Source organism: Lepisma saccharinum, chromosome 1 (assembly GCF_977018435.1).
Source record: "Lepisma saccharinum chromosome 1, izLepSacc3.1, whole genome shotgun sequence".
NCBI classification, from domain to species: domain Eukaryota; kingdom Metazoa; phylum Arthropoda; class Insecta; order Zygentoma; family Lepismatidae; genus Lepisma; species Lepisma saccharinum.
Genome location: NC_139229.1, coordinates 167,276,756 through 167,289,727, shown reverse-complemented (window position 1 = coordinate 167,289,727; position 12,972 = coordinate 167,276,756). Strand labels below are relative to the sequence as shown.

General features: G+C 42.4%; 1 protein-coding gene across 2 annotated transcripts in view; it reads left to right on the top strand.

Moving 5' to 3' along the window:
• Window positions 1-12,972, top strand: part of LOC146003764 (uncharacterized) — a 118,992-nt gene that overhangs the window by 73,456 nt on the left and 32,564 nt on the right. For both annotated transcript variants that reach the window (XM_083142185.1, XM_083142179.1), the window contains exons 2-3: window positions 8,808-11,384; window positions 12,010-12,241. In XM_083142185.1, the coding sequence (XP_082998311.1) occupies window positions 8,808-11,384; window positions 12,010-12,241 (2,809 nt within the window). The remainder of the gene's footprint in view (window positions 1-8,807; window positions 11,385-12,009; window positions 12,242-12,972) is intronic.

The window sequence follows — 12,972 nt, the reverse complement described above, 5'->3', positions numbered from 1 at the left end:
TGAAAAAGGCATTCTTTGTAGTCTTGCATGCTAAATTTGCTGGTACTTATTTTTCCCACCCCCTTCGCCTTCTTGATCTCTTTTTCTTCTGTAATCTTTACACAGTACATTTTGGCACGAAGCCCCGCAAATTCGCTGATGTACTCCCCGCCAACTTCATCTTTGTATTTTCCAATCGTCATTTTGTTTTCTGCCGAATGTAAGTGATGGCCTGATGGTAAGTTGCTAAAATCAAACAGATGCTTCATCTTAGTCAGATCATGTTCGAGGCTTGGTGTTTGGATTAGAAAAATGAAGCTATCCGTGTCAATGTAACATATTTGGATGTTATCTCCATAAAAAGGTTGAAACTGATCGTAGTACGATTGGTACATGTGCAATTTTGATAGTTCAAGGACAGTGGCACCTATGGCAATCGGCTTGTTGAGCATCACTTGCTTCTTGTTCCTCTCGACGAATACTAGATTCTCGTCGAAAATAGTGAAGTTTTTGAAGTAGGGGGACGCGACGATCTTCTCAAATTTCTTTTCGTCCGTGACCAACGTTGCGTCGATGTAATTACGCACGTTCTCCATCGTCTTGCCGTAGATGGCGTTATTGAACAGTTTGTACAGATCCTTGTCTGCAGGCGATGTCGATTGCGCTCTGCGGCGCGTGTTCTCGGCTATGTACGCTTCGAGCCACTTGCTCTGTTGGAACTTCAATCCTCTATGAATTTTCTTCAACTGCAAGCCGTGACTTATGTAAAATTGGAGGAGTCGGTAGTGCAGAACGTAATTCCGCTTGTTCTCCATGCTTAGTATGAGTTTTGGCTCCGATCCTCCAGGTGGCTTCTCCTTGGTGGGGGCCAGGGCCAATCCATGATGTTTCTCGTGAAGTGTTTCGGGATAATCGAGATCCACTTCCAAGAAACAACCCCATTCGTTATCTTCGCTCCAGTTGAGAAAATCCTCGCAGGAGAGTTCCTCTTCGGTCATCCACGCGTAGTCGCTGATGGGAAGACACTGAGACATGGAGTGGCCGTACAGGTTGTTGACATCCCAGTAGACAATATAGGTGTTGGGCTTCGATGCATCGTAACCAGGCGTATGAGGATTGTTTGCCTGAGCATGGCGTCGGGGACATTGGACGATGCCACCGCGTATCGCACTCTCCATGAAAACATACTGTTCCTTCTCTGCGATGAGGCCCAGTTCCACGTTAGTGTATTTCATCATCGATTCCCAAGTCAATCCCGGCGTGGTGAAGAAATACGCAGGATCCAACTTGTATATCGTGATGCATCTCTTACGAAATGATTCGAAAATATCCATCAGAAGTGTCACGTCCAATTTCAGATAAAGATCGTGATAATCACGAAAAGTTTGGCAATTGAATGCCGTCCACACACTACGAGCGTGTTCGTAGTCCTCTTCGGAACAGACGTCCTCCGTGAGAGAAGAATAAAATGCCTCCCGGGGTGGAAGTTCCGTCTCGTCAAATTTGTCGAAATTGTTGACGTACTCGTAGGGGTAGACGCCCTTGCGACGCAACAGATTCAAATTCTCATCTCTCCCCGAAAAACATTTTTGCTTGGTGGCCACAAGATCTTCGTCGCCAAGTTGAGATGCAAGGCTTGCGAGGCTGGAGGACAGGAAATTGTAAGAGTCCAGGATTCGCACTTCCACACTTTTTCCTTCTTCGAGAGGGATCCACACTCTCACTGTAATATACTTCTCGCTCGTTCTCGGAATAATACTGATTCGAGAAGTTATGTTGTGGAGCTCTTTGACGAAGAGATGCGTGTCGTACTTCTCCGTGTAGTGCAGAAACACGGCAACAAAATGCGACTCCTTAATCTTGAGATTGCACGAATTACAGATGGTGCTTAGAAATAACCCATTCTGGTGGTTATGGTGGACGACCTTGTAATTTTCGGCGGTGAAAGTCTGGTTACACTCCTCGCATCTTGTCGCCGCGTCATGTCTCTGTTGTTGTTCTGTTGTGAGAGCAGGTGGAGAAACGTAAGAGCCTTTCAGGCTGGGTGCAAGTTTTCTCGCGCATTCCGCTATCTTCTCAACAAAATGTTTTGCCGCATCAGGTCCGCAATACAAGATGACATCATTCAATTTTTCTCCGTAGATGGAGAAACTGCAAGGCTCGTGGTGAAAAATTTGGGTCGTGCTTGAGGTAGAGGGATTAGGGTCGCAAGACGTCATGGGAACTTGGAAGCTTTCAAAGTCGGCATAAAGGACGACGGGATGGTGGAGAAGAGCCTGGTGTTTGTGAAATTTCATCTTGGTTCCGGGTTCCGGCATGACATCTTCGGGTTCTGCATTCACGGAGCCAAAACACTTGTGCTGTTCTTTCATCTTCTTTCCCACACGAAAAATTCTCAAGCATCGATCGCAAATTTCGATCTTATCGTGATCCTTGCTGATCTGTCTTCCTACTAATCCTGAGAAATTCCGAATTAAACTGTAACGGCCATCTACAAGCAAGAGTCGAATTACATTATTCTGGGTTCTAGCAGGTCTTAAGACACGAATATTGCCGGAATCGTCAACCCCAAAGACAGAAATATCAATATCTTCTTTTTTTTCCTCTCTATAGTTTTTTAAAATTTGATTGATCTTATTCAGGGGCACAGGATAGGAAATTCCTCTCATCATATTCTCGTATCTTCCCTCGTATCCTCTGTAATTGGACAGACGTTGGGGGTTATTATTTGCTGGGTGTAATGCAGCGATGACAGACCATAGGAAACTCTTCTGATCATTACTTTGTATGTTCAACACTGCATTTTGCTTTTTTTGTTTTTTTGTTTTTTTTTGAGTGCTGCGTAATGGTTTGAAATTGCAGACTCGAAGTTCTAACATGTGGTTGTGACCGCAAAGACTCCATCCACTTCCTCTACCTTCAAACTCTTCTTGTTTTTGTGTCAAGTGCTCAAATAGCTGTGTCACTATCTCGTCAAGATTCTCGTTATTGTCATCGTGTAAGCTTTCACACCCTACGTAAAAGCTAAAAGTACTTGACTCGGACGAGACAACTTTCTCATACAGCAAGGTCAAGACGAGATGAATTTTAATTGCAACATTGGCGAGGCAATCACGTAATTTATCGACTACCAGAGATTTCACGTTGTCGAGGAAGATGCTTGAGTCACATTTTTCGTCGCTTCCAGATTTATAGGTCATGATGCGTGCACTTTTATTCAAAGCACCGCATTCATCCCCATCAGTGCGAGATTTTTTTGCCGGCGGGGCTACATCATCATGATCCGGTCGACGACATTTTTTCAAATGTCTAGCAATATTACGTTTAGAAATTGATATTCCGCAGTTGCGACATGCCACTTTAACGCAAAGACCGGAGGGACCTGGTTGCGGTTCCATTTTTTCTCTCTGTTATTTATATATATACAGAGAAATTTTTTTTTGGGGGTTGTAGTAATGGTAGTGGAAAGCACACTGAAACAGAAGGAAAAAAAAATTGAAAAATGCTAGATATTTTTTCCTTCCACATATATATTAGACGCGAACAGTATGTATGTATGTATGTATGTGTGTGTGCACTGTTGTAGGGGGTTAAAAATATACGACATGTAAGTGTGTGTCAATTTTTTATGCCTCCTCTGAATATGTGTGTGTCAGACGCAAAACAAAAAATATTAATATATCATGAAAATAAAAACTTACCTTTCAACAGGGATAGAGAGAGAGACTTCAAAATAAAAACTTGTAGCTCACTAAAACTTCCACGATGATATATATGTATACTGCCAGATAAACAATTAAGAATACTGAACTGCCACGATTGACGTTCACTTTTTAAGAGAGATAGAGAAACTTCAAAATAAACTTGTAGCTCACTAAAACTTCCACGATGATATATATGTATACTACCAGATAAACAATTAAGAATACTGAACTGCCACGATTGACGTTCACTATGATAATAATGTACAAAAGAAGAAACTGGTACGTTATATAGAAACTCCTCTTTTTTTTTCTCCTTCCCTCCTTCCTACTCCACGCGACTCTTTTTGGTGAAAACACAATAAGCGCTATAGTCAATGTTCCAGTAAATAAAAACTCTTGTTGACTATAGCGCTCATGCTATATTTTTTTAACAAAAGATTTTGTGATGCGCACAATATCCTGTGGGGGACAAATAACAATAAACAGGACGTTGATAGTTCCACCCATGTATGTATTGTCGATTATTTCCCCCTCGTCATCTATTCCACGCCCCGTCAGGGTGTGGTGTGTGAAACAAATAATTCCCAGTATAAAACTCAAAAACGGAAGATGCTGCTGTGTTTGCTTCCGCCACATCCCCCTCTGATTCTATTGTTATCAGGGATGTGATGGATTCTTTATTCAGAACCGTGGGAAAGCTGAAAAAAAATAGAATCTCTTCGGGCGAAAAAAGATGCAAGGTGAATAGGTTCGGGGAGGGGTTGTCGTGGATAGTTTGGTCCGTGATGAAAATGTTACATTGGGCGACGAAACACAATTGCTCCACAGGAACAGGAAAAATTCTACCGAGCGTGGCTATCCACGCGAACATTAGAAATTGCCTGAATGCCTTGGGGGGGTTTGGCATAGGATTATCGATTTTTGTTTTTAGAGAATAATTTATGTAAGATTCTAGCATCGAGAATAAACAATATTGATTAAATTTTTGACAACATTCACAGTACAAATCTAAACTCGTGATGATTTCGTCGCCGCCATGCACCCCCGGTGAGGTTATATAGGGGCCAGGGATCCTAAAAAAACAACAATTATTATTTGTTTGTTTGTTTGTGTTACAATACATAAGCGCGCGCACGTATGTGTGTGGCACATCGTTCCCTCCCCGAGGGAGAAAAGTTTACGTAGGTCACGATATATATAAACATTTTGGTCCCCTTGATTCCAGCACTCCAACTTCATCTCTAATGTTGACGACAATGTTCTAAAGGTAGAGAGAATAAGAAAATAAGAGAATGAGAGGATGAGAAAATAAAAAAAATGAGAAGAGAGGTTTACGAAGATCACGATCTACAAACATTTGGCCCCCTTGATTCCAGCACTCCAACTTCATCTCTAATGTTGACGACAATGTTCTAAAGGTAGAGAGAATAAGAAAATAAGAGAATGAGAGGATGAGAAAATAAAAAAAATAAGAAGAGAGGTTTACGAAGATCACGATCTACAAACATTTGGTCCTTAAAAAATGAGAAGATGAGAAGATGAGAAAATGAGAAAATAAGAAGATGAGAAGATGAGAAAATAAGAAGATGAGAAAATGGGAAAATGAGAAAATGAGAAAATGAGAAAATAAGAAGATGAGAAGAGGAGAGGAGGAGGAGGAGGAGAGCTCCTCTTTCACTCATCACTGCCTTTTTGCCCCCGTGAAACGTCGTCAGCGTAATAAATGAGGCACGGAACGGGGAGAGAAAATGAGTTTTTCAACTTTTTGTGGTCGTTTGGTCAAGAACTCAGAGTTGTTTTCAGATGCATATTTTACTACTACTTCCTTGTTTTAACCCATCATGAATTGTAAATTTGTCAGACATATTAATACCCACACGAATTTTACTTTCTGTTTCACTGGTGCATACTTTTATCATACTAACAAGCTTCTTAGGTATTCCAAAGTCTACTAATATATTATATAATTTATCTCTTTTGACCAAATCATATGCTTTTTTGAAATCAACGAATAGCTGATGGACATTTTGATTATATTCCCACTTTTTTTCGAGTGTCTGTCTGATGTGAAAAATTTGATCTGTAGTTGATCTGTTGCGTTTAAATCCACATTGATAATCACCTATAATTTCATTAGCATATGGGGTTAGTCTTGTTAAAAGAATGTTAGATAATATTTTATATGTTGTTGAGAGTAGAGAAATTCCACGGTAATTATTGCAGTTCATTTTATCACCTTTTTTAAACACAGGAACAATTATGGATTCTTTCCACTGTTGAGGGATTTCTTCTTTATTCCATATTAAACAAATTAATTTATGAATTTGACATATTAATGAATTTCCACCATATTTAATTAACTCAGCTGGTATTAAATCAATGCCAGGTGCTTTGTTATTCTTTAGCCTTTTAATAGCATCTTTAACTTCAGTCAAGTTAGGTTCTGGAACTAAAGGTTCTGCTGTGTGGACTTCATTTACTTCTGATTTATCTCCTACATGGACATTTAAAAGGTCATTAAAGTAGTTCTTCCATCTATTTAGAATATCGCTTGGGTCAGCTAGAAAATCACCGTCTTTATCTTTTATCAAATTTACTTTAGGTTGCCACCCCTTTCTAAACTCATTTACACCTTTATATAAATCTCTGAAGAATCTGGTGGTAAGAAAGTCTACTCTGAGATACACACCATTGACAATCTCAGGATTGCGTGAAGCCATTGTGGTTAAAACAAAGGGACGGCAAGCCTGCAGAATTGAAATCGTGACTTTAGAAAGGGTAACCAGGCTATTAGGCTACAGTAAGAAAAGAAAGACAATACTTTGTTCCGAGGTCTAACTTGTCTCTTGCATTCGGACATAAGCTGCAAGGACCGGTTTTCACCTTGCAGCGGACAATGTCAACAAACATGTCTCGAAGGCAGAGCTGCATTCGTGTCGTGAGGGAATTTCCTCAACAGGTAACTTGTGGTTCTGTCTCTGTAATTTTGTCCAGCAGGGTTATTTGGTCCGTCACGATGCGATCTCCAATGGCAATTTCCGAAGACATCACCAACCGCACATTCTGCAGCAGAACAAAGAACAATGGTAGAATGACTGGATTTGGCCGTCAAGAACCACACAGAAAAATGTGTTTCACCGAATTTGAACTAGGAGATGAACCAGATGACGTAACTTTTGGCGATGATTACCAATTCTTCTAGGCAAGGGGGGTGAGTTGATGCGGTTTCAGCCCTTCCTGAAATTTTGAGAGAATCTTTTTTTAAAAAAATTGAAAGCAGTAGTGGTAAATGCATATCCACCTTAAAATGGTCCAGATTATCATTTTTGTCTTTGAAGAACTTTTAAAACGAAGTTAAAAATGTTTATTACAAAATATTTTACGCCGTTTAACGCCCACCCCTTAGAATTCAGCATATATCAACCTTTCCAATTCCAGGCTGCTCCGAAAAAAATCCTCTTTGTTATAAACACAGAGAGAATTGTCATTGAGAAAAGTGTATTCATGTCGTGAGAGAATTTCCTCAACAGGAGAATGAATGTATTGCCATTAAAATAAAATCGAATGTGTGTAGAAGTGTGAAGGTAGGGTTCCACCCATACTCGATCTCAGCCATAGTGAAGGTGATGCTACAGTATCACACTCCGGTGGTCTTTTACGGGTTGCATTCAGGTAACCTTTGATAAGGGGCGGGGGAACCACAGCGGCACTTATGTAGGGATCCACGTTGAAAATCTCACCCGAGTCTCACCAAGTCAGTCTATTCTGGTTCCCAAATTACGTGTGTAAAAAATATGAATGGTGGACGTGGAATCCTTACAGTGAGGCAACCCGAATCTCACAACAAATTGTTGCATATCGTGCAAGGATGTTTGTTCTGAGTGTTTTAGAACAACGACGAATAACGAACACATTAAGTGCTCTTGGCATATCTCTCTACTGATAAATCTCTAGATACGATATTTGTACTTTCTTGGATGTTGATATTACCTTTAAGGCATGCAAATACATTGAAAGAAGTTATTATACTTATGCCATTGTCATAAATATAACAGTTGTAGCCAGTTTAACTACAGTTTCAGCAATAATGTTCGAAGATGGTTTTGCTCTAGTAGGATTTTATTACGAAACAGTAGCACTTACCCATTGTAGTTCAAGATGCTGTTTCACCTCTTCACTTTGTATGGATCTCCTGTTGCCATAAACGGGCCACCTGAAACAAGGAGAGAATTTTTTGGCATCCTAGCTGTTATAAGTTTCAATGTGCCGGGTGGCCAGAATTAAAGTTGCTCAACTCAGACCCCTCTGTAGCCTGTTTGAGGCATCGTAGAACTCTGAAATTTGGTGAATCCTCTATGCAGACCATGGGGAAGAGGATGGCGATTAAAAAAAATGTTCAATTTTCGGCTACCAGGTTGAAATGTGGCGCTGTAATAATGAATATTGAAAAACGTAAGTCAGGTGTACAAATCTTTATTGTTGGTTTCTGCCAGTACATCAGTGTTCAATATACGTGCCAGAAGTGTGAATGAGCTGTTGGAAGTAATGCACGTTCTTACTTATTTAATGGCTTGGTGATCATTTCCGAACTTTTGTTCAGCACTCATGTTAAGTGATTTAGCTGAGTTTTTAATTAGAAAGACATTTGTTAGTGGCTGGAAGTTGCGAGAAAATAATCTCTCATTTATTGCAAGATTGTAAGGTAAAGGAAAATCCACAACCAATTGGAGCGGTTTACGTCATTATTACAAACCATCATGGAAGTACAGCGCCACATTTCAACCTGGTGGCGGAAAATTGAACTATTTTTCTTTTATCGCCATCCTCTTCCCCATGGTCTGCATAGTGGATTCACCAAATTTCAGAGTTCTACGATGCCTCAAACAGGCTACAGATGGCTCTGAGTTGGGAAACTTTAATTCTGGCCACCTGCTATATACATATACACACACACGTCTAGTTCTTTTTCTAACGATAACCGTTTCATGCCAGCAACCTACAATACTAACTTCGGTACTATAGTACCGAAGAATGAAATATATATAGGAAGTTTGAAATGTGCTCACAATAGATGTTCGGAATAACAATAATGATTCTTAATGTTGTTTCATTTTCTCTCTGCAGAAGCTCAAGACGGTGTAGCAAACTTTCTAGGAGTTCCACCAGAGGACAGAGATCTGCTGGAAAACGCCATAGATACAAATCCAGTCACAAAAGTAGAATCTACACAAGATATATCACCTGTTCCTAAACAGCCTGACATACGGTGGACTGGGAATAACGTAATATTTTCTACGGAAATTTCGAAGTCGCATCCTTTAGATAGGAGTCCTCTAACTGGGGAGGGTCACAGGTGGAGTGCGAGTCATAGAAGGACTTTTAGTGAAGGGGAATCTGAGAGACGTGTTAGTGAGTCATCCTCGTTGCCTTTCGGCTCAACTGAGAATGAGAAGTTCGTCAAAAGTAGAGAAAGAGAGGAGGCGGTAGTGTCGTTAGGTTCCCAGGACAGTGCGCGACGCAGCAAGTACAGAGAAAGAGTCGGTAGGGATATGAAGTTGGAGAGGAACGTTGAAAGGAGAGTGCCAGAAGTACAATCGTTATCCGCCGTAGTCAAACCTACGTCCGTAGAAAACTTGAGTCGGGAGACGATAGTGTCTGACCAAACATTTCGGGATCCCGAGGTGAAGACAGAGTACGGGGACGAGGAGGCGTCGAGGGTGCCGACGCTGCTTTCATCTCTGACAGACGAAGACGAGGGATTTACACGAAATGCCAAAGCCCAGTCTCCAGGTTCTGGAAGGAGGCTTCAACGATCAATTGCCTTCGCTCAGACCCCGACGTTGGTTCTCCCTACAACGCAGCTTCCGAACGCGCGCAGAAGGACCGTCCATTCTGGGAGGAAAACTATTCGCGAATCTGGACTTGCCGACAACGAAATCGTGCCGCGGCCCGCAGGACGAAGCTTCATCGAGCCTACCTACACGCTAAATTCAGAGAGCATCTTCTCCTCACAAACCGCCAGGCCGGGGGAAGACCAGAGGGCTCCGCAGGGAGGGAATCCCCTGACGGAGCCCACAGCCAGCTTCTCTGCACCGGACGAGGAGGGGACGACTCTGGGATCTGGCTCTCAAGATCCCATTCGGACGTCTCCACTTCCGACTACTGCAAGATCAGCGGACGGTGTGAAACTATTCTACAGGAACGAGGAACGAAAATCCAACCCTGACATTCAGGACATAATCAGTGGGATCGTGAAGCTTTTAGGAGGAAACGTTAATGTCCAGGCAGCTCCTCCACAGCCAGTCAGACCTCAACGGCCTCTGAGTACTCGGATCAACAACAGAGGACCACCGAGGATTACCGAAGTACCTTTCGAACCGATACCGTTGGAAGTCATGAGCTCATCCACCAGTCCTCCACGAAGACCCATTCCTTCCAGAAGGCCACCGTATCCTTTCGATCGACCTCTCACCACCATACCGCACCCTTTCGCTACTGGCGTACCTGTCCCTGAGCAAATAGTGCCAGGGCGTGTTCCACCTCAAACAGCAGTTAAGCCAAGCCAAAGTCCTAACAAGCCACCTCTGCAGGAATCGAAACCGCAGCAGGGGCATGCGAAGCCCCAACCACCACCATCCAAAAACCAACATCCGCCCCCGAAACCACAGCAACAGCCAATACCTCCGAATCAAACTCAGCGACCAACAAGACCTCGTCCAAGGCCAAGACCAGGAAACAGAAGGCCTCCTCCAGGTGCAACGACCTATAAACCTGCTATGAAGAAGCCACCCATATCGTCCGAAGAATCAACAGCAATACAAGCAGAATCTCCATCGACCACAACACATAGTCCTTCGACGACTACAAGTGAATCTCCTCCAGTCAAATCTGAGGAAGAAAACTCCGATTATCAAGAGAGTCAGCCTTCTGCTGTCAGCACACCTCAGGAGGACCAGCCTACTGATGACAAAATTGATGAGGTTGAAGATTCGAAAGATGACAGTGTTCAGGGAGAATCTTCAGATGATGGTAAGGAAGACAAGGCAGAAGAAGATAGCCATCCTGCAGTTTCTCAGGATAATACACCATCCATCGTCATCGCGCCTACGTCAACAGTTGAAGAAACTTACTCTACATCATCGGCAAGTGACACTCCAAAGATAACTCACGAAGATAGTTCATCTGTACAGTCCTCGATCGCAGACTCTGGCGTGGATTCAGCAACACCTGTTCTGGAATCTTCATTTCAGGAAATCTCTTCCCAAGAAAGTTCATCCCAGGCCTCCTCTGACGTAGACAGCACTGCCATTCCAACGACAACATCAACGACAGTGCCCATTCAGACCACATCCACAGATACTTCGACTAAAGCTTCCGAAGATCAATTAGCCCAGCCTACGCAGCCATCAATCACCACCAACAATGTTCCATCTGGTAGTACACCAGAATTACCTCATCGGCCTTCATTGCCTCAACATCCCCTCGGGTACCCACCTCAGCCTCATCGCCCATCGTACGGAAGACCTGGAATAGTACTTGACGATACGGAATACAAACCACGGCCACCGCATGCTGGAGATATCATAACTGCCCCAGCAATCGGCAGCGGCCATGCAGGAGAAGTGTTTGACGTCACAGTTTCAGCCATCCAAGGTTTAGGAGGTGAACCACAAAACACAGGAAAACCTTATATTTACCCAGGTACGTTTCTTACATTGAAAGTCTTCGTTCTTGCGTTATTTATAAAGCATGTGGTTCCTGACACTAATAAGAGGAATACTGGAAACAGCAAGGTATTATAATTAACGCCAAGGCTAATAGTTCTTGCGTTCGTTGTAAAGACTAAAGAAAACTTGAATATTTAATGTCATTGCAATTTGTCTAATGTAAAACTGCGGAAGGAACATTGTCGTTGACACTGCAAGAATACAACCATTACTTTCGCATTCAATACTTGTGCCCTCAGTTGATTGATTTAGTTTAGTGATTGAGTGATGATATAATGAAATCAATGAAGCGACAATCACAAAAAAATACTCATGCTCAGGCCGGGATTCGAACCTGGACACGGAGTCGTAGAGCGCTGTGCTAACCACTCCGCTTGTTGTTCGCTCAGTTGAATACGATCAAATGTGAACAGAGACATTACACAATAACTTTTCACGCGATTGTTTTTGCTATTTCAAGTGCAGTTAGTCTCATAAATTATGAAGAAGCTGTGAAGAGCCAGATGTCAATGACTAACAGATCTCTTAGCGATATTGCATGCACATATACTATAGACATTCCACTATTGATTGTTGACTCAAAATTTTGTTCTTCTCAGTGGACGTAGATGCAGTTCGTATTCCTGGAGCCGAGGTCATCACTTCAGCTGGAGGGACACAGAACTTCGTCTCCATCGATGGGAAGAGGACTTACATCAACCTTTTCCAAACAGACTCGCAACCATCTGGCGTAACTCCAACAGCTGGTTCAGGATTTGGATATAGCCGACCTCCTCATCCCCCGTCAACACCCCAGCAACCTCCACTCGCCCCTGGAGTTATTGGCACTGGGTAAGTAACACCAGCGCTAAGTGAAAATTGTTAAGTGGAGGAATGTTTACTCGAACCTTGGGCCTAGCTGGGAGGATGTCCCATAGTTTAACGTGGTGACAATGAGACAACTGGGGGTATGCTTTACATAAATTTTGCTAGCTGGGGAGTACTGTCCACTCCCCGCACCCTCCACCCTATCTTACCTCAAGCAGTGAGTGTCACACTCTCCTAGTCTAGTCCAATGCAATTTTTGACTCTAGATGTAGTACATGTGTATCCTGGTGTCGGGCTGGTGCAAGGAAATTGTGTTCAACCAAGTAGATGCTTAGCGGAATTCAAGTTCAGAATATTCAAAAACTGACTGTCTGCTACTTTCAACGTCCATTTGATTGATTAGCACCACGTGACCATGCACTACATCATGCACCACTCCAGAAAGTAGTGCTAACGGTGCAGACACCAAATACACTACTTCACACCTAATCAACTCTGTGTTTCGCTTTGTAACAAACCAGACGCGTGGGTGCAGAGTCAAAAAGTGTAGCGTACTAGATGAGCTACTGTGTAGATGGTTAATCGCTGTTATTTATTTTCACATAAAGTACAAATTGTATAAATGTATTTGATAAATTATTTTCTCTGGTTAACTTTATATTTGAATGGTGCTTTGGAAACAGTAAAGCTGAAAAGCAGTAATTTTAGACATAATATTTTACTCATAAAGATTCTAATTGAAATTAGCGCTAATT